Source organism: Notolepis coatsorum (genome assembly GCF_963971535.1).
Source record: "Notolepis coatsorum genome assembly, chromosome: 2".
NCBI lineage: Eukaryota > Metazoa > Chordata > Actinopteri > Aulopiformes > Paralepididae > Notolepis > Notolepis coatsorum.
The window spans coordinates 14,670,392-14,692,949 of NC_140166.1; the positions used below are offsets into that span (position 1 = coordinate 14,670,392).

Here is a 22,558-nt window from a genome sequence, read left to right on the forward strand (position 1 = left end):
TAGCTTGTTGATTTTTTTAGATTTTTTTTGCAGGAAGTATTGGCACATCCAAGGTAACTACCTCCCTGTGCATGCTCAGTGCTGAATTCGAGACGTGATCCGTTGCGGTCTGACCACGCCTCGTTCTGACAAAACAAAAGTGCTCAGGTCGCAAAAACAAATGTCTAACTCCGCCTGTGCTACGTTGCGCTCTGGAAAGAGAAACGAACGAAACGAACGAAAAACACCCTGTGTGTAACCGACGCCTCAATGAGTCTGAAGAGCAAGCTCCTGGGGGGTCTTCCAAGCCCCTCTCTCTGGTGACATAAGATGTGAAAGTTTTATGATGCCCCCTCTCAGCCGCTGTCTCAGGGTGGAGGAACGCACAGAAACTCAGGGGACACAAAGAGTTATAGAATAGAGGCTCCTCCCATACCCCATGGTCCTTGTGCTACATCCTCCACTCAAGAGAGGAGGGGAAGGGAGAGCGAGGGGAGGTAGAGAGAGAGGTAGAGAGAGAGGAGAGAGAGAGTGAGGAGAGAGGAGAGAGAGAGAGAAGAGAGAGAGAGAGAGAGAGAGAGAGAGAGAAACAGAAAGAAATAGAGGGCAAGAGAGACAAAGAGAGATCATCCCCATCTCAGGGTCTACATCTGTTTTCCTGTGTGTGTGTGTGTGTGTGTGTGTTTGTGTGTGCGTGTGTGTATGTGTGTGTATGTGTATGTGTTTGTTAGCACCACTCTACTCTCAAGGCCAACACTAAGACAGTATCTAACACATAGACACACACACAGGAAAACAGATGGGGATGCCCTCTCTCTCCGTCTGTCTCACACAGAATAGATTCACAAACACACACACACACCACACACACAAACACACACAGGAATGCACGCAAAAGTAAATGGACAAACTCCCCCTATCAACATCCTCAGCTACACATGCATTCATGTACACACAGAGACACAAACACGAGAGACACGAACACAGAGACACGAACAGAGAGACACAAACACAGACACACAAACACAGAGACATGAACACAGAGACACAAACACACAAACACAGACACACAAACACAGAGACACAAAACACAGAGACAAACACAGAGACACAAACACAGAGACAAACACAGAGACACAAACAACAGACACACAGCTTCAGGGGCCAAACTGAGAAGTGATGTCAGCCGACGGCGCGTTGCTCCCATCTGGTGGTGGAACATGGAATAACACATTGGTCCTCAATATGTATTTTTTATACACTTTCCTATGTGTGGCTCTTTTTGAATATATGTAATAAGTGTAATTTCCCGGACCCATAAGTTGCTTGAGGATGTTGAAATGCATCCTGGGGTGTTTCTAAAGTCCTCAAACTCGACTTGGAAAAGTGTAGGAACCATAATAATAATACACTTTATTTATTATTTGTGTTTCACACAAGAATTGCAGCCCAAAGTGCTTCACGGCAGTAAAGTAGACATAAAATAGACATAGACATAAGATGAGCATAAAATAGACGGAATAAAAGCAAGGGAGAGAGTAAGAAAATAGTAAAAGCAATACACATCTGGTTAATGAATTAACAGAACATCACCTGTGGACTAGATTAGCCGCCTCTTCACACCCAAGTTTGATGTGGAATAATGAATGTTTATATTCATTACTAGATCAGTGTTTCTCAACTGGTGGGTCGCGACCCATTCTGAGTGGGTCGCGGATGTGTGTGCAAAAAAGAAAAAAATATTATATACTTTTTTCACTACCTATCTTTGTGAAAGTGGCTTCTCAGCTCTGGGCCCTGTTTCTTGTACCTGGTTCAACTAAGTCGATCAAGATGTCATTATCCAGCTTCAGTTAACCCGATGTTTGAAGCCGGGATTTTCTGTTCCTCGAAGGTGGATTCAGTCTCGTTAACTCAAGCCAGACTTGCGACCCAGACTAAATGCGCGCGGCCGCTTCAGTTGAAAGCCAGCACGTATCGATAGCAGAGAATCTGATTCTCTAGCGGCATTGATTGATTAATTGATTTAGAACTTTATTAACATATTGCAGTACGGCTCAATCGCCTCGCCGACAAGTTAAATGCGTTATCTATAGGCTAATTTCAAGTCCCTCATTACCTCAATCAATCAGATTATATTTCTTTAAACTTGCCTGCTGGATTGAATAATCAAATGAGATCTTGCTAGCGAAAATAATTAGTAAAACTGTTATACAGAATAACGATACGGCTCCCTTACCCATTGATTGATGTATGGTCGATCTTTTACTTATCTTCTCTGTGGTCTAACGGGTTGTTCTTTTGACTTTCACGCAGACGACCGGGGTTCGAGACCCAGTCGTCTCCTTCTTTTTGCAATATAGGAATAATTCAATTTGGTGCACGTTGAGAGCTATATAAAGAATGACATCCTCAATGCATGTAGATTTATAATATTTTAACTTAAAACTATGCTACCTTTGCGTATAATCATTAATATTATATTCCAAAAATTTATATTGGAAAGACGGGGTTTCGAACCCCGGTCGCCGGGTTGCCAGGATTGAGCACTACCGCTGAGCCACTGTGCCAGATGGGATAAATTCATTGTTTATACATTAATGAACGAGAGACCCGTGTTTAGAATATTCTTTGTTTTGAATGAAGTTTTATCTCTTTATCCTCATTCATTAATGTGACGTCAACGGCTCATTCAATTTCTCAAATCCGTCAAACAGTACTCACCCCAGCAGAACATTCTGGGTTTGGGGTTAGATATTAGTACTCACCCCAGCAGAACATTCTGGGTTTAGGGTTAGATATTAGTACTCACCCCAGCAGAACATTCTGGGTTTAGGGTTAGATATTAGTACTCACCCCAGCAGAACATTCTGGGTTTAGGGTTAGATATTAGTACTCACCCCAGCAGAACATTCTGAGTTTAGGGTTAGATATTAGTACTCACCCCAGCAGAACATTCTGAGTTTAGGGTTAGATATTAGTACTCACCCCAGCAGAACATTCTGGGTTTAGGGTTAGATATTAGTACTCACCCCAGCAGAACATTCTGGGTTTAGGGTTAGATATTAGTACTCACCCCAGCAGAACATTCTGGGTTTAGGGTTAGATATTAGTACTCACCCCAGCAGAACATTCTGGGTTAGGGTTAGATATTAGTACTCACCCCAGCAGAGTGGACCATGCACTTGGGCGCTCCAGTGGTCCCAGACGAGTACATGATGAACAGAGGGTGGCTGAATGGGAGCTGCTCAAACTCTAACTGGGAAACTGGTCTCCTGCTACATGAGCTGAAGCCAGGAAGTCCTCTAGGAACACACTGGAGGGAGGGATAGAGAGAGAGAGAGAGAGAGAGAGAGAGAGAGAGAGAGAGAGAGAGAGAGAGAGAGAGAGAGAGAGAAGGAGAGAGAGACGAGAGAGAGAGGAGAGAGAGAGAGAGAGAGAGAGGGAGAGAGAGAGAGAGAGAGAGAGAGAGAGAGAGAGGGGGGAGTGGTGGAGAAAGAGAGGGGGAGAGAAAGAAAGTGATAGAGGAGTGAAACAGACAGACAGACAGGACAGACAGACAGACAGACAGACAGAGATAGATAGATAGATAGATAGATAGATAGATAGATAGATAGATAGATAGATAGATAGATAGATAGATAGATAGATAGATAGACACAGTGTCCTACCTGTTGGGTATCTTGGAGAGGTCAGTTTCTTGTCTTGTTCTGGCGTAAGGTATCACCACCACCTTCTTTATGTCAGGAAGACCTGCAGAGAGAAGAAACCAGTAGACGTTATGTCAGGAAGACCTGCAGAGAGAAGAAACCAGTAGACGTTATGTGAGGAAGACCTGCAGCGAGAAGAAAACAGTAGACGTTATGTCAGGAAGACCTGGAAAGAAGAAAGAACTACGAGCCCAAAACACTTATTTTTGTGTCACTTCAGGCCACTGGGGGGCGCAGTATTATCATGAGACAGCTCTAACCAGAGCCAGACGCGTGATTTTTAAACGTCAGCCTATGTGTGCAAAGACGCTCTCTGATTGGCTAGCCGCGTACAGCGAAGACCCTCTCGGATTGGTTTAGCGCCGAAGGGTCTCTTCCGCCTAACCCGGCCTAACCCTAACCTTAACCTTAATCCTAACCCTAACCTTAACCTTAACCCTACCCTAACCTTAACCCTAACTCTAAGCATAACCCACTTCGAAAGAGGGTCAAAGCATAACCACTTTGAAGCAGAGAATATATATGTACAAGGCGGAAGAGACCCTTCTGTGCTAAACCAATCAGAGGGTCTTCGCTGTACGCGGCTAGCCAATCAGAGAGCGTCTTCGTACACATAGGCTACGTTTAAAAATCACATGAGCCAGACCCTCTGAATTCAAATGTGCTTTATTGGCCTGCATGTCTGTGATGAGGAATTAACCAGGCAATAGAGCCCCACAGCAGAGAGCTGGGAGAAAACGGGCAGCATGGCAATCAGCACCCACAGCTGGTGAATCACCCACACCAGGAACTCATCAGGCCTCGTTAGCAGCCACACAAAAGGAGGCTTCTGACATAACAGCACATGGGAAGGTTAGGAAACGAGAGCTCACACATTTGTCCTTTTGCCCTAGACGGAGAAGCCGGACGACCGCTGGGACACCATACCTGGACCGGGCGTCTCCCCCCCCCCCACCCACTCCCCCTCATGGAATTCCTTGGGGTTCACCATGGGCCAGGCAACCCCCTCTAACACTATTCTCTCTCCCTTGGGACAATAAATATGGTGTTTGACCCAGAAATACAGTGTCTGTGTTCCAGAGGCGAATATTCATAGAAGCCAAGGGAAGCCAAGCTTCCCCAAAAATATAAACAATAATAAAAAATATGCTAATTTTGCTTCTGGCCAATCAAATCACATTCAAATCTAAACGTGACCAAACGTCATTGCCTCACGGGCACTTTCGAAACTTCCCTTCTCAACCAACCCATTGATAACAAGCAAATAGCGAAGCATCATAAATACTTCCGGTCGGGGCCGGGGGTTTCAAAATAAAAGAGTGACGTCTAAAGCACCGGAAATACGTTTATTTTGTACATTATCTAACGTTAACACAAACCTAAACTAACTTTAGGTTAGTTGTAACGTTAGTTTAGGTTCGTTTTAACGTTAGATAATGTACAAAATAAACGTATTTCCGGTGCTTTAGACGTCGCTCTTTTATTTTGAAACCCCCCGACCAGAAGTATTTATGATGCTTCACTATCTGCTTGTGTGTCCGGTTCTGTGTTTGTTGGTTTTAACGTTAGCTAGCATGTTGCATGGATATTCTAATTGAACAACAAATATATCTGTCCAGGAGGACCACATTGACCAGGTAAGCCTGCAATGCATAGGCTAGCTTGGTTGCTAACTAACGTAACCAAGCTAGCTTGGTTGTAGCCCCTTTCGTGACTGCAATGCAAGCCAGGGGCTCGAATACGCAGTCACTTATTCCTCCTTAGTAGCCAGGTTAATTTGCACCACCAAGCACTGCTTAAAAGCTAGCGGTGGGTCCAAAATATATCAGATATAAATTTCAAAGGTACCCAGCGTTCCATTAGGGTTTCACACACACACGTGGCGGGGTTTGAAAGCTCGCCGTTGCTAATAAACATTTTAAATAATTTTTTATAAACTGGTCAACACTGCTCAAAACGTATTTGGCTGCCTGGTGCGCCATCACAGCGCATGCGCATCATGCACCCAACGCCAAATGCAAGTTGTGATTACAGTGTAAGGTAGTATTGATTGATTGATTGAAAAGTTTATTAACAGATTGCAGAATGGGTACAGTACAGTACATCTCAATACATACAATTGTTAAGGGGATGCAGACCAGAGAAAGACTTTCGTCTTGTTTCCACCAGGGTCCCCCATTTTCAATTCATCATAACATATATGACATACATGACATACAGATAGACAGTACTGCTACATCTATACATTTATGACATATCAGATTTGCAAATACAGTACTGTTTGTGATACAAAAGTGTCCAGAAAAGGAGTGTATATACATTTGGCGTAGAAACTGTACATTGGAGGAGGTTGGTGGGGTGGGGTTGGGTGGGTTGGGTGAGGGCTGTACATTGGAGGTGGGGGGGGTTGGGTAGGGGACACACACACATTTTACACTGTACATTGGAATATTGACAAAGCCTTACTTGGTCATTTACTGTACAACTAGGTTAGGACATTTGTAGGGGCCAGTTTCGAATTGCAGTCTCACGTAGGTGTTTTTTGAGAGTGTTTTTGAAGGTGGGTAGTGATTCACATTCCTTTACAGCTTTAGGCAGGGCGTTCCACATTGATGTGGCATAATTGCGAAACGTGTTTAGTCCCTTGTTTGAGCCGAATCTGGGTTTTACATGATTTGTGGAGCTCCCTCTGGTGTTGTGATCGTGGTATTCACTGACCTTTGGGAAGTATTTTGACATGTACATGGGTACCTTGGTCGCGTAGTGTATCTTGTAGACCAGGCCCATTGCAAGTTGCTGTACTCTGTCGTCTACTCTAAGCCATCCTAGGTTGTCAAAGTGGGCAGGGGTGAGGTGGGTTCTAGGAGTCAGGTCAAGTAGTAGTCTGACTAGCTTGTTTTGAGATGTTTGTAATTTGTTTTTTAGTGCCTTTGAGGTGCTTTGGTACCATGAGGTGCAAGCATAGTCGTAGTACCCTTGAATGAGTGCTCCTGCTAGAGTCTTCAGGGTATTCTTGTTTACCAGAGAGGAGATCCGGTACAAGAATCGCGTTCGTTGGTTGACTTTTTTTATTACATTGGATGCCATTTTGTCACAGGAAAGATTAGCCTCTAGGATGGAACCCAGGTAGGTAATTTCATCTTTCCTTGTGATAATATTGTCACCCACTGTAACCGAGAAGCCGTCGGTCTTGCTGAGTTTGTTATTTGAACCGAAGAGAATGGACTCTGTTTTGCCCATGTGTAATGATAGTTTGTTGTCGGCGAGCCATATGCAGATTTTGCCTAGTTCCGAGCTGAGGGCTTTTTCAACCTGTAACTTGTTCTTGTCAGAGACCAGCAGGGCTGAGTCGTCCGCAAACAGGAACAAGTTGCAGTCACAAGCTGACGACATGTCATTTGCATAAATTAGGAATAGTAGCGGTCCTAGTATGCTTCCTTGTGGAACACCACAGCTCACTGTGAGGGGGGGGGATAGGGTACCGTTTACTTCCACCATCTGTTCCCTCCCCTCCAGGTAGGATTGTATCCAGCTCACTGATAAACTATCAAAACCAATTGCTTTTAGCTTGTCAATCAGAATGGTGTGATTGACAGTGTCGAAGGCCTTTTGTAGGTCCAGCATGACCATGCCGCAGTATTTGCCCGCGTCCACCTCTTGTTTGATGTGGTCGTTCAAGTAGAGAAGGCATGTGTCAGTGGAGTGGGATGTTCTGAAGCCAGATTGGAATTCGTAGATTAGATTTTTTTCCGCGAGGTACTTTTCGATCTGTTCGTATACTATTTTTTCCATGACTTTCGAGATGGATGTAAGGATAGAAACAGGGCGGTAGTTACCCGGGTCTAATTTGCTGCCCTTTTTGTGCAGGGGTGTTACTCTCGCAATTTTGAAGTCCTTGGGGACGTGTCCCTGTTTTATGGAGAGGTTTATTATGTGTGTGATGACTGGGGTGATGGCTGCTGCTGAGTCTCTGAGGAATTTGGAGGGGATGTTGTCATGGCCAGTGGCCTTGTTTGGTTGGAGGGCGCTCAGTTTTTTGAGTACCTCATCTGTAGTTACTATTTCCAGTTTGAAGTCGTCTTTGTGGACGCCTAGGTTCATGTAGTATGCTACTATGTGTTCTACCCCATACTGCCCTGAGTGGGAGGGTAGTTTGTTTACCAGTGTTGTGGCTATGTTTGTGAAGAAAGTGTTTAAGTAATTGGCTACATCCAGCTTGTCTGTGATGAGCGTGTTGTCCGTCTTTATGTTTATGTTTGAGAACCTGGTTTTGAGTTTTTTACTGCAGCCTAGTTGATTGTTGAGTAATTTCCAAAGTTCACGTGGTTTATTTTTGTTTTCCTCGGTTTTGTCATTGATGAAATTTTTTTTAGCAGTTTTGATCATGGAGTTTACGTCATTTCTTAGTCTGTTTCTTTCTAGTTTGAGTTCAGTCACGTGGTCTTGGAGTTCACTGCTCGTGCTTTTGGTAAGCTTTGACTGACTTTTACGAAACTCAGAGCATTTTTTGTCTCTGGCTTTCATAGCGGTCAGTATTTCAGTGTGCATCCATGGCTCAGCGCGATTTTTTACCCTGGTGGTTCTTAGGGGGGCCATTTTGTTTAGTATAGATGAAAATTTGGTTTTGAAGCCAAGCCAAGTTTCTTCAACCAGTGTACCATTGAGTTCATCTGACCAGTCCAGACTCTCCAGTTCAAGGTTAAAGGCCTCGCTAGAGTAGGTTTTGAGGTCTCTAGATGTGACTGTTTTGTGACAGCCAGCCTTTAGTTTTAGCTTTTTGCGGGTACAGAATATCATGTAATGATCACTTAACCCGCATGCTATAACCCCTTTACTGGAGATCTTGGACTTGTCAGAGGTCAGTATGAGGTCAATGGTAGTCTGAGTTGATTCACATATCCTTGTGGGTTGGGTGATTAGTTGGCTGAGGCCGTGCAGATCACAAAACCTATTGAAGGATTTGAAGACGGGTGCATTTTTTTGTTGCATATCCGTGTTCCAATCCCCAATAAGAATTTTTTCCGCATCCTCAGCTCCAGCTAAGCACACATCCAAAGTATCATAAAAGCCAGTTTGATCTGGCGGTCTGTATATTGTGCCGACTAGAACAGATTTTGCCCTTTCAAATAAAATTTCCACCCATACGGTTTCAATTGCCTCATGATGAAGGTCAGTACGGGTAATGAATTTGGTGTCCTTATGTATGTACATACAAACACCACCTCCATACTGGTTTCTGTCATTACGGACTATAGTATAGTTCTCTATTTCTATTTCAGGGTCTGTTACAGATGGATCAAGTTTAGTTTCAGTAAAGCAAATTATGTCTACCTTACCGCTCATAAACAGGTTTCTTAATTCGTCCAGCTTATGCTTAATGCTGTTTACATTAAGGTGAAAGATGTGTAGTCCGTTTTTATTAGCTGTGTTATTGATGTCTTCGAGTTCCAGGTAATGGTCTTCTGGTGCTGCTGTGGGGGAGGGAGGGGGGGGGCTTTGTTGTTGTCTCCGTGAGGACTGTGTGTTGGTGTGTGGGGAGGGGGAGTCCTTTGTCCTTTCTTTTCTGGCGGCAACCTTTTGTTCTCCTGGGCTGGTAAACGTAGCCAGCCTGGCTAGGTTGGCTAGTTTATCAGGCGATTTGTCCGTGGGGTTGCCGGTTGGGGGGGCTTTGTTGACGTGGGTGGGAAGGGGGGAGGGGGGGGTCGGGACCCGCGCCGTGCTGGTACAACAAAGGACTCGGTCCAGAGTCCTTTGTTCCTGGATGTTTACGCCGTTAGCTCCGCTGGCTAGCCGGCTATCGGGCGTCGTGATGTTTAAATCCCGCGTCGGGATGGTCGTCATGGTTTCGACCCTCGGTTCACCTCCTCTCGTCTCTGCCTCACGTGTGCTCGTCTGCTGCGGCGTCATTTGGGAAGAGTTGCCGTCCGCGCAGTGGATATAGCCACAGGTTGAGTTGTTGATATTGGTCGCGATGGTAACCTCCCTCGCTTCTTGCGCTGCCAGACCAAGTCTTCTCGCCTGTGTTCTGGTCAAGACCGGGCCTGGGTTTAGATGAATGTCTCCCGAGAGTAGCAGGATAAGGGACAAAAAGGTCTTTCGGTCCATTCTGCCATTCGGGGGTCTGTTCTTTCTTTCAGGATTGGCCGTTAATGTTGCGTGAACGGTCGCTGTCCCCACGGCCAGGTGCTTATGTTCCGTGCCGTTTTGGAAATAAAAGTCGCTGTGTACCTCCTTTTCTATTTTTGCTCTTCTCTCCTCTTCTGTCTGGTTATGCTTCATCGTTGAGTAGAGGTACGAATCCGTTATCCAAAACATAACGAGGAGAAAATGTGCGCAAAATCTCTTTTGTTTGCTGTATTGACGAGGGCTCCGGGAGCTCAGGAATTTGCGACCGCTCATGGCTGTGTCCTTGTGTCTATATCTATAGTAGTTATGATTACAGTGTAAGGTAGTAGTAGTTATGATTACAGTGTAAGGTAGTAGTAGTTATGATTACAGTGTAAGGTAGTAGTTATGATTACAGTGTAAGGTAGTAGTAGTTATGATTACAGTGTAAGGTAGTAGTAGTTATGATTACAGTGTAAGGTAGTAGTTATGATTACAGTGTAAGGTAGTAGTAGTTATGATTACAGTGTAAGGTAGTAGTTGTTATGATTACAGTGTAAGGTAGTAATAGTTATGATTACAGTGTAAGGTAGTACTAGTAGTTATGATTACAGTGTAAGGTAGTAGTTATGATTACAGTGTAAGGTAGTAGTTGTTATGATTACAGTGTAAGGTAGTAGTTGTTATGATTACAGTGTAAGGTAGTAGTAGTTATGATTACAGTGTAAGGTAGTAGTTGTTATGATTACAGTGCATCGCAGTCACGAAAGGGGCTAGGTGACTGCTTGGTTTGACTGGCCGCCAAGCCATACTGTACATGTTGACTGCTTGGTTTGACTGGCCGCCGAGCCATACTGTACATGGTGACTGCTTGGTTTGACTGGCCGCCGAGCCATACTGTACATGGTGACTGCTTGGCTTACATATTTAAAAAAAAAAAAATGTAATCAAAAAAACATTAAAAAAAAAAATTATAAATGTTTTTTTAATAACTATTGTTTTTGGCATCCTCTGTTATTTTACCCACGCAACACTACTGGTTGTGTTGCCCCAAACTGCGTCTCCCCAACGCCACACTGATGGAGAATGCGGGCACACAACTAGACCAAGAACAAACTAAACTAAAAAGAGCCGCACGTGGTGTAGTGGTTAACACTGTCGCCTCACAGCAAGAAGGTCCAGGGTTCGATCCCCGCTTGGGGACCTGGGCCCTCATTCATCAACGTGTTCTACACACAGATCTGTGCTTACCCTGTGCGTACGATCATTTCTAAGCAAAGAGTGGGATTCATCAATTTCGATTTGAACTTGACTCCGTGCTTACATCTACGCACAGGTCAGACCAGGCGTACCTGGCGCCCAGTGGTAGAATATATTATTACAACAAGGAAATGAGCTTCTGTGCATAATAACACTGGCATGTTCTGTACGAACCGTAGTTCATTATAGTTCATTGTAAAATAGCAACAGTAGTGTAATTATGGTCAAAACCCTATAAATAGCATTTGGAATAATAGATCTTTCTCTCAGAATGAATGCAGCATGGTTTATATAGCGTTATCGGAATATACGGGGTGTAGGCTACTGACGGACTGCGCTCCGCGTAGCTTGATTGATTGATTGATTGAAAAGTTTATTAACAGATTGCAGAATGGGTACAGTACAGTACAGCTCAGTACATACAATTGTTAATTGGGGATGCAGACCAACTTTCGTCTTGTTTACATCAGGGTCCCCAATTTTCAATTCATCATAAATCATAAAGCTCAACTCGTTATTATTTTGCGCAGACCGCAGAAACGCGGGAACGTTTTGATTATATTTAAAAGGCTTTACGTTAAACGAAACAAGTGGAATTTCGAAGCTGTAAGCAGAATACAAGTCATATGAATATAGTGTTCTTCCCCCTTTTTACTGTATAAGAAAGAATAGAAAACGCATTGCAATGACACCAGATAGTGGACAGACTATGTACAGTATATGATGGGATTCAAGTTTGCGTTTCTGTTGATCATAGGCATGCTGTCAGAGTATGATATCTTCAAACATTCTAGAACATTTGTCGTCACAGATCATGTCCTAATAGAACATAGGCTATGGCATGGATCGTGATATTGTGTGGACTGTAAATTACTGTACCGGTACCACCCATTGTGACAACAGCCTTGTGAGTCCCGCACACAAACATGATGGAATTCAAGTTCATGTATTGAAAGGCAGGCTACATCATACATGCAGTGAGATTCATTGTTCTTGTATATGCTCTCTATTATTGTTTATATAGGCTACCCAATACTGACATCAAAATAGATTGTAGTATGCCTCTAGGAATCATATGCAGCAGGTAGAAAATTGACGGGAGATCCATCGCGATTTGGAATAAAATTTAGGAGAACTTTAATCCCTGGGTATTAATCAAACAACACGGGAAAAGGCAGTCATATTCCAGCGCGGTATTTATTAGTGTTTGCGCTGCCCAGGCAGCAATGGTTAATAGATATCATATCCGACATCACCGTAAGTGTAAACGTCTGTCAGCCTGTCTCATGACACGCTTCCCTCGGCTTAGTCCATTTTTCCACATTTCATGGGTGTATTCCATTACCGTATATGGTTAATCGGGGCGTTTCTGGTATGCAAATACGTGAAAGTGTGCACGAGCCTCGGCGCAGAGCCAAGGTGGGATTCATCATGACAGGTGTGCGTAGAGCCTGCGTACGCACGTGTGATGAATCCCGACTTTCCTGTGCGTACACTAGTTCTACATTCCGTGCTTACGTGTGGAAATAGAACATGTTCTACGCACACATTGATGAATGAGGGCCCAGGTTTCCGCGATGCCAGGTACCCAGGTGGGGTATCTCCCAGGCCTTTCTGTGTGGAGTTTGCATGTTCTCCCCATGCTCGCAAGGGTTCCCCCCCCCCCCCGATAAGAGAAACCCAATGGAAAAACATGCACAACAGATTGCTGACGCTGTCGCGTCCCTGACGAAGACGGGCAGGAGCACTTCGACTGGTCCCCGGGCATGGTACCTCGCCAACGCCCTGTCTGCTTCCGGCTGTCCTTGGGGGGAAGGACGACGGGATGGGTTAAGCGCAGAGCTCAATCACATCGGCGACCCTGAGAAAGAAAATGCATGTGTGTTTGTGTATTCCTGTGTGTGTGCCACCCATTGCATGTCCCATGTCGTTGCATGCCAAATAAAGACCTCTAAAGAGGTCCTGCATTATTATTAACTAATAATTTTTAAACGGCTAACAAGGTTTTGCTCTCTCTCCCTTCCTCGTCAGTTCAGTGGAGCAAGCCAACATGGAGGAAATCTTAAAGCACCTTGTGGAGGCTTCCTTGGAGCAGCAGAGAGTCGCCCAGGAGTTGGCAGTGAACCTGGGCCGGGTCACTGAAGACCTCCCAACTCCAGAGGGTAGCCGACCGCTGGCTTCAACCAGGGAAACTGTCGGCAGACCAAATTGTGGACCGGGTGGTCATGGGGAGGACCTCAACTGCCTGAACGCAGGTTGTATGGCCCCAGCCCCAGGGATGAGCCAATACCTACTGAGCCAGGGTCCATCTCCACTCTTCCCAGGCCAAGAGCATGGCTAACCAGCTGCCAGTGACACTCGCCAGATCACTCGCCCCCATTCATCTGCTAGGTAATTGTACATGGTTGGCCCCTGGAGGCTGTCTTGGACTCGGGCAGTAGTGTAACCATCGCCAGCCCCACGGTGCTTCCAGTGGAATACCCAGTCACTGGCTCTCTTCCAGTGACCTGTGTCCATGGGGACAGATGTGGAGCCTACAGTATTGAGCATTGGTGGACCAACTGGTAAATGGCCCCTGACTATAGGCATCTTGAAGGGGCTCCCGGTACCTCTGCTTCTTGGCAGGGACTGGCCGGGCTTCAGGGAGGCCCATGCAGCAGCTCACACAGCCCAAAACCAGCCTACAGCAAAGAACGGGAGGGCCCGGTTCCGTAAAAAGCCCAGGCTCAAAAGATGGATTGAACCCGTACCTCTGCTATCAGCCATGGCCACCACCACTGCACCTCGAGAGGAGGTCCGGTTTGGCAGAGGGCTTATCAAACCCCAGGAGAAGAAGGTTGAGGCTGTACGCAACTTCCTAGTTCCCCCAACAAAGACCCAGGTACGTGCTTTCTTGGGGTTGGCTGGGTCTTACCAGAGGTTCGTGCCTAACTTCTCTTCGGTAGCTGCTCCCTTTTCAGACCTGACCAGAAAGGGCCAGCCAGAGTGTGTGCAGTGGACAGACGAGGCCGACCGAGCATTCCAGAGCTTGAAGCAGACATCAGAACCAGTCCTGCACAACCCAGACTTCAGCCGGCCCTTCATCCTCCAGACAGATGCATCAGACAGGGGAGTTGGAGCAGTTGTCTCTCAGGTCTTCAACAAGGAGGAGCATCCAATCATCTTCATCAGCAAGAAGGTGGCCCCGGCAGAGACTCGTTATGCCGCGGTGGAGGGATTCACAAGGCAATAGAGCCCCACAGCTGAGAGCTGGGAGAAACGGGCAGCATGGCAATCAGCACCCACAGCTGGTGAATCACCCACACCAGGAACCCATCAGGCCTCGTTACTTACTTACTTACTTAGGCCTTTAAATTCCCAAAGGAACATAGGCCATCGACGAAGCTCCTCCATCCTCTCCGGTCTTGTGCCCTCCGCTCCAGATCTTGCCAGGACAGCCCTTCTTTCTTCATCTCCTGTTCTGTGGTTCTTCTCCAGGTGGTTTTTGGTCTGCCTCTCTTCCTCCTGCCCTGTGGGTTCAGCGCCCACTTTGTGATTGATTTCTTTCTTCTGAGTGTGTGACCTATCCACTTCCACTTCCTCCTCCGGATTTGAATTTCTATTGTGTCCTGTTTGGTGAGTTCCTACAGGTTGGCATTAGGGATGGTGTTGGGCCAGTATATTCCCAGGAGGCGTCTGAGGCACCGGTTGGTGAATGTCTGTAGCTTGTTGAGTATAGTGGTGGTGGTTTTCCAGGATTCTGAGCCATATAGTAGAGTGGTCTTTACGTTTGAGTTGAAGATCTGTAGCTTGGTCTTGGGTGACAGGTTTTTTGCCTTCCAGATCATGTTTAGCATGTTGAATGATGTCCTTGCCTTTCCAATCCTGGCTTGGACATCGTCTTCCGTACCCCCTTCCACAGAAATGATGGTTCCAAGGTAAGTGAAGCTGTTTACATCCTCTAATGGGTTTTGTTCCATGGTTATGGGTGTGTTGTTCTTGCTGTTGATACGCATTACTTTGGTTTTGGATGAGTTTATTTTGAGCCCGAGCAGAGCAGCAGTTTCTTCCAGTGTTCCCGATTTTTCCTGCATCTGTTGATGTGTGTGAGCCAGTAGTGCCAGGTCATCAGCGAAATCCAGTTCTTCCAAGCTCCATTGTATGCCGGTTTTTCTGTTGCTGGTTGTTTCTTTCATCACCCAGTCTATGCAGAGGAGGAAAAGAAAGGGTGAGAGCAGGCACCCCTGTCGCACACCAGTCAGGACCTCGAAAGCTTCTGATATACATCCTTCTCATCCCTTGGTAGGTGTTCCTTACAATGTTGATGATCTTTTCTGGGATCCCATAGTGGGCCATCAGTTTCCACAGCATTTCCCTATCCACGCTGTCAAAGGCTTTCTCAAAATCTATGAAATTCACATAGACAGAAGAGTTCCATTCGATAGAATGTTCGATGATAATCCTAAGGGTGGCGATTTGCTCTCCACAGGATCGGTTGTTCCTGAAGCCAGCCTGGTTTTCCCTGAGTTTCACATCGACCCACTTCTGGAGCCTTTCCAGCAGGATGTGGTTGAGCACCTTCCCCGGTGTTGAAAGGAGCATTATTCCTCTGTAATTTTTACATTCCCTGAGGTCTCCTTTCGTGGGGATTTTCACGATGTGGCCATCTTTCCAGTCAAATGGGACATTTTCTTTCTCCCAGATGGTTTGCATGAGGTGGTGGAGCATGTTTGTGGAGGTTTCAATGTCAGCCTTAAGAGCTTCTGCTGGGATCCCGTCTGGTCCCTTTGCTTTGCCTCCTCTTAAGGCCTTAATGGCTTTTCTGATTTCTGTCTTGGTGGGGGGGTTGCAGTTTATCTCCAACAGATTTGGGGCTGGTGGGATATCTGCTTCCAGTTGAGGAGGCTGCCTGTTGAGCAGATCTCTGAAGTGTTCAGTCCATCTGTTCAACTGTTCTTCCTTGGTTGTGAGGAGTACACCCTGTGGGTTTTTGATGTGTGCCTGTGTGTGTCTGAATTGGCCTGTGAGCTTTTTGGTAGTTAGATATAAGTCCTTCAGGTTGTTCTTTCCCGCTGCTTCCTCTGCCTGTTGTGCTAAATCTTCAATGTATTTCTTCTTGTCTCTCCTTACACTTCTTTTCACTTCCTTGTTTGCTGCTGCATATTATTTTTGTGCTACCGCCTTGGTGGCTCTGGTTTTACTTCTATTTACTGCCTCTTTTTTCTTCCTCCTCTCGATCACTTTTCTGTCTGAATCCCCGGATAGCCAGGGTTTGTTGGCTGTCTTCCTTCTCCCTACCACTTTCTCACATGTGTCTTTCCACATGGTTTTCAGACCCTTCCATATCTCCTCCACTTCATTTAAAGTTTCCATTTCTAATGCTTGATACCGGTTGTGTAGTGCCACTTTGTAGAGTTCTGATGTACCTATATCCTGAAAAAGCTGTGTGTTGAATTTGACCCTTCCTTCCCTGTGCTTCATGCATTTTAACTTCAGCTGGATCTTTGCTGTAAGGAGGTGGTGGTCAGATCCTGCGTCTGCTCCTCTTCTGACTCTGACATCCAGCAAGGAGTGCCTAAACTTTTGGCTTATGCAGATGTGGTCAATCTGGTTTTCTGTGGTGTGGTCAGGAGACACCCAGGCTTTATGGGTGTTCTTGTGTTGGAATACTGACCCACCATCCACCAATGACCAAGTTGTTGTCTACACAGGCTGCTGCGAACCTCTCTCCATTTGCATTCATGGTGCCTAGTCCTTCTCTACCCATTACTGGTTCAAAGCCGTTGTTATTTCCCCCTATCTTAGCGTTCATGTCTCCCATCAAGATCATGATGTCCTTTCCTTTCCTGGCCTGGAGAATGGTGTATAGTTGGTTGTAGAATTGATCCTTGGTTTCATCATCAGTGTCATTGGTGGGGGCGTAGCATTGTACCACTTGGAGGTTTATTTTCTTGTGTGTGGTTTGGAATTTGGCTGTGATGATCCGTGAGTTGATGGGTTCCCAGCTGATAAGGGCCCTCTGTGCTTCTTTGGACAGCATGAACGCTAGTCCCTCAGTGTGCGGTGCAGAGTCCTCTGGATGTCCTGAGTAGAGTATGGTCTCTCCACTCGCCAGCTTGACCTGCCCTGACTGGAGCCACCTGGTTTCTCCCAGACCAAGGAGAGATATCCCGTACCTCTTCATCTCCTCCGCAATCACTGCTGCCTTTCCTCCAGCATACATGGTCCTCACGTTCCATGTTGCTATGGTGGTGGGACGCCTTGAGGTCAGAAGCTTCGAGCGTACAGTCTCCTTGCGGTTTTCCATCCACGGCATCATAGTCTCTTTAGCTCGGGGCGCTGAAGAGGCTTCCTTCACAAGATGTAAGTATTTTTTAAGTTTCGTCGACGTTTCTGTAGCTATAGGTTTTTTTTTTACGGGATGGGGTCACTGGCCCCAAGCCCAACCCCCATCTCTGGGGGAGGGTTTTGGAGTTGGCTCGTTAGTCCTCTTCCCACGCCTATTGTCTTCCAGGTGATGGATTGCAGCCTCATACCACGTGAGGCCAGACAGGCTGAGGGTTGTGTACAAGCTGTCTCGGCACATCAAGCCCAACCAACTCCTGCTACTGTGTATTGAAAGCTGCACTAGGCGAGCTAACCCTACCAGCAACGCAAGACAGGCCTTGTTAGTAGCCACACAAAAGGAGGCTTCTGACATAACAGCACATGGGAAGGTTAGGAAACGAGAGCTCACACATTTGTCCTTTTGCCCTAGACGGAGAAGATGGACGACCGCTGGGACACCACACCTGGACCGGCTGCCCCCCCCCCCCCCCCCCCCCCCCCCCCCCACTGCCCCCATGTTTGACCCATAAATACAGTGTCTGTGTTGTGTTGCCCCAGACAGCGTTTCCCCAACGGCAATGTCAAACAATTAACAACGTTGCCATAGCAGTTTACAACAAAAAAAGTCATAATTTTTTTTATATAAAACAAAAATACATAAATAATAATGATAATAATAAATAAAAAGGTTGACTCCAACTGCAAATTAGCAGTATACGGTAATACAGTACAAAATATAATTAAATATATATACCAAATAAATACCAAAACAGAGAGCATTTTCTGTATTTAGCAATGTAGTCGACAGACAACAGAATCACTTGTCCTGTGTCTTAGAGGTGTCGTTTGAAATGCTGTGTGTTAATTTTTAATTTTCCATAACGATGTGACAGAACCAGGTATTCAGCGCCGCCAGCTGTGGCTTAAATGCAAACATAGCAATTTCCCTCAACTATTTCTACAACTGTCCTCAAGTTGTGTATACAGCAGACCACGTGAGCGGATCGGCGCGGCCGAGAAATCCGCTCTTCGCTCTTTAAAAGCTTGGTCCGCTCCGCTAATCACTCATGTTGACTCCCGCCCCCAAGTCGCTCTCCGCTCGCTCCCCCGCTCACCTTGAATCGAGCGCTCCCCGCTCCCCGCGCCAGATCGCTCGGCAGTTTTTTTTTCTTCTTTTTTTGGAGCATGGTGTAAATGAGCTCAAACTACAACAGTCTACACCCCCTGGGCCCCTTAACAATTGTTTGTATTGAGCCGCATTGTAATTGTAGCCATTCTGCAATGTTAAATAACGTTGTTTATCCATTCACTATCTCTATTAAGCGATGATAGGCTAGCCGAGCCACAATGCTATGGTCGCTGCCATTAACGTTAGCATGTAAGCTAACGTCAACAACAATGGCGTCGATATACTTTTTCTAACTGGAGTGAGTGTGGGCGTCTCTACAGTGACAAAGCCTGAACGAACAGCCTATCACAGGTTCACCCCTTCTCATTGGTTGAAAATGGCCTTCATGTTTGTACATCGCCATCTGTTGCTTTGGCATTGTACTGCATGTATATATTACATCAGTGTTAAACCACTGTGAGCGGCCTGGAGTGGATTGGAGCGGAGGAGAACTCTCGCTCCGGACATCGCGCCGACTCATTTTAAAACCCACTCCTCGCTCACGTCAAAACCGGCCGCTCCGCGCCCCGCGCCGCTCACCGCTCCGATCCGCTCACAATGCACTGGTATAACAGTACTATAGTTGACTACTTTGTGAAGTACTGAAGGTACCAGAAGGTCACAGGCTCAATCCCAATGACAACCATCCCGGTTGGAGTGTCTTTGAGCAAGGCACTGAACTCCTACCTAATCGATGACACAGAACATGTTGAGTTTTATGTCAGATTGTCACATGTCCTCCTTACAACGGAACAAAATGATTCAGGTCAAACATATCTTTAACCTGTTGTCCTACCAGCCTAAAAAACAACACACTAAACACTAATATCAACACCAACCTTTGACAACGCTGGTCAGTTTCTCCATGTGGTCATGAGTCTTGCCGTTGTAAACCACCGCTGCTACAGAGAAGATGAGCTTAGGCTGGATCTGAGAAAACCTGTCCAATACACCCTGAGAGAGTGACGGAGAGAGAGAGAGAGAGAGAGAGAGAGAGAGAGAGAGAGAGAGAGAGAGAGAGAGAGAGCGAGAGAGAGAGAGAGAGACAGAGAGAGAGAGAGACAGAGAGAGAGAGAGAGAGAGAGACAGACAGAGAGAGAGAATGATTTGTGGCTGATTAGAGAAGAGTATTTTCTGTAGTGTTCTTCTTCTGGCACAGGGGGTCAGTATTAGACCGGCAAAAAGCCAGCAAACTCACTGTGTGTGTGTGTGTGTGTGTGTGTCTGTGTCTGTGTCTGTGTCTGTGTCTGTGTGTGTGTGTGTGTGTGTGTGTGTGTGTGTGTGTGTGTGTGTGTGTGTGTGTGTGCTATTTAGCTACAAGGTTTGACCTGCCTGTTCTCTTGTGTATATGTTATCTTGCTGTTGACAGTGTGTCTTTCTGTCTGTCTGTCTGTCTGTCTGTCTGTCTGTCTGTCTGTCTGTCTGTCTGTCTGTCTGTCTGTCTGTCTGTCTGTCTGTCTGTCTGTCTGTCTGTGTGTGTGTGTGCGTGTGTATGTCAGGACATGAAATTACCATTTTGCCCATGCATTCCAATATTTGAATTGCATTCAAATTAAAGACTTTAAAAAAAAAAGACTTGAATACCAAACTCCCAGTAGTATGTAAATACATTTATTTAAAAACATTGTGAGGTGGCCTGGAAGTGCATCAATGGTTATTGTACCTTTTTTCGTGATTTTGGAAAAGAAATGCCTTTAATAAAAGCCCAGATAGCACAAATGAATGGAAGAGAATACGGACCAGCTTGCCTAGCTGTTAGCCAAAAACACTTCTCCCAGAGTTTTTTTTTTTATCCACTTTTTCTCCCATTTTTCTATATTTTTCTCCCATCCCAATTTCGTATCATCCAATTCAACCCTCCCCTGTCACGAACGCTGTTTCTTGCCTCCCACAAGCCGGCTGCAATGTGGACTAAGTCATACATAGCACAAGTCCCCTCCGGTACTTGAGGTAACAGCAGTCGCATCTTTTCACCTGCGCAGCTCGATCTCTCAGTGGCGAGGACTAACGTGTGGGAGGCTCACGCTGCCCCCGACACTTCCTGATTCTACTGCGCAGGCGCACCAACCGACCTGTAGGAGTCGCTGTCCACAACGCCCGATCCCCACCCATCAGTTTCCCACCCCCTAATACGGCCAATGTGTATTAGTATGAACGACCAGCTAAACTGAAAGCAATGTGGAGCGCTGGGCTCGAACAGGCGAGCCCAGCGCCTCTGCATTCGTGGCGAGCGCCTTGCCCACTACGCCACGTAGCCGCCCACTTCTCCCAGAGTTTTAAGCTAAGCTAGCTGGTCTGTATTCTCTTCCATTAATTTGTGCTATCTGGGCTTTTATTAAAGGCATTTCTTTCCGAAATCACAGATATTCAAATCTGTTTCCATTCATTTGTGTTAAGCTAGGCTATCTTGCAGCCGGATAGCTTTCTACTGGATGTACAGAGAGGAAATTGGTATCTCTCTTCTTGTCTGACTCTGGAGAAGACGGTAAGCAGCATTTCCCATAATGTTGGCATGTTCCCATGTTCCAAAATCCCAGCACGAAAGCCTGCCAGGTGAGAACAACCATGTTGGGATTAAAATGGTTTTGCATTTCAAGCTAACCTGTTTTATTTAGTTTTAGTTTTTTTATATACAGTATATGGCAAAACCCTGTTAATCTGATACCGTTTCTGGAGCAGCTTCCGCATGACTGTTAATGCAGCCAATCAGGAGGCATTACCCAGTCTTCTGAATATTTGGCACATAGAAGTCTGTCGGATACCTCTAACAGAGACAATTTTATTAAACTGAATTTATTTTTGTTCAATGATGTAGGACTCAGAGTTGGATTTGGCACAGAAAGTAGTACTGGTTGCTCTTCTTCTTCTTTCGTGTAACGTCAGAGGTCCAACTCCGTATCTTGTAGCCATGCCCTTAACTCTGGTCCCACATCAAAGAGGCTGGCTTCCGAGGGTGGTTTGTATAGGGGGCAGATGGTCAGGATGTGGTCAACAGTCTGCTCAGGGTCTCCACACTCACATGCAGCGCTGTCTGCCAGGCCCCACTTCTTTAATGATGCTTTAAAGCGACCAACCCCAGATCTTAAACGGTTCAGCAGAACCCATTGCCGGCGTGGAAGATCGTCTCCTGTGGCGCCATCTCCTGGATCCCAGATGTGGTGGTGGATACGGGTTGGCCCAGCACTCTCCCACTCTCTCTTCCAGGCTGCCGCCAGCCATCCATTTCTGGATAGGTCCTCAGTGGTGGAACGGAGCATCTCTTGTGCCACCTTGTTGTAGGGGTGGCGGGACTTGAGTCTGCTCATAGGTGCTGTTGTTGTTGTGGTGTTGTGTAGGATGTGCCAGTCATGCTTCACTGCCTTCCTTGCTAGGGCGAGAGTGGCAGCCTCTCGTCGTAGGCCAGCTGGTGCGATTCCTGCAAGGACTGGCAGCAGGAAGACGGGTGTAGCCTTCAGGCATCCAGTGATGATCCGGAGGGCGTTGTTAGTAGCCGCATCAACTTTTTTAACGTGCAGGCTTCTGCTCCAGACTGGGGCACAGTACTCTGCTGCCGAGAAGACCAGGGCTTGGGTGGATATCCGAAGGGTCTTGGCAGTGGCTCCCCAGGTTGTACCTGCGAGGCGTCGGATCAGCGCAACCCTTGATGTTGTCTTTGCCCTGACATCTTCGAGGTGTTGTTTGAAGGACAGTGTCCGATCCAGACGCACGCCAAGGTATTTAGGGGCTTGCTGGGACTCCAGACGCTTGTGGTCAGCATATACCTCCAGTTCCCTCTTGGCATCTCTGTTGCAGAGATGGTATGCTGCTGAAACGGTCTTGCTGGTGCTGAGCTGTAGGCGCCACTTTTGTAGATAGGCTACTAGGATGTCCATGTCTTGGTTAAGACAAAAAATGGTTTTGCATTTCAAGCTAACCTGTTTTATTTAGTTTTAGTTTTTTTATATACAGTATATGGCAAAACCCTGTTAATCTGATACCGTTTCTGGAGCAGCTTCCGCATGACTGTTAATGCAGCCAATCAGGAGGCATT

At 46.2% G+C, this 22,558-nt stretch overlaps 1 protein-coding gene across 1 annotated transcript in view; it reads right to left on the reverse strand.

Annotated features, from left to right (window-relative positions):
• Positions 1-22,558, reverse strand: part of aacs (acetoacetyl-CoA synthetase) — a 175,788-nt gene that overhangs the window by 93,725 nt on the left and 59,505 nt on the right. Inside the window, 5 exon segments of the mRNA XM_084338144.1 lie at positions 62-125; positions 3,143-3,240; positions 3,243-3,295; positions 3,651-3,732; positions 19,368-19,482. Coding sequence (XP_084194270.1) covers positions 62-125; positions 3,143-3,240; positions 3,243-3,295; positions 3,651-3,732; positions 19,368-19,482 — 412 coding nt within the window.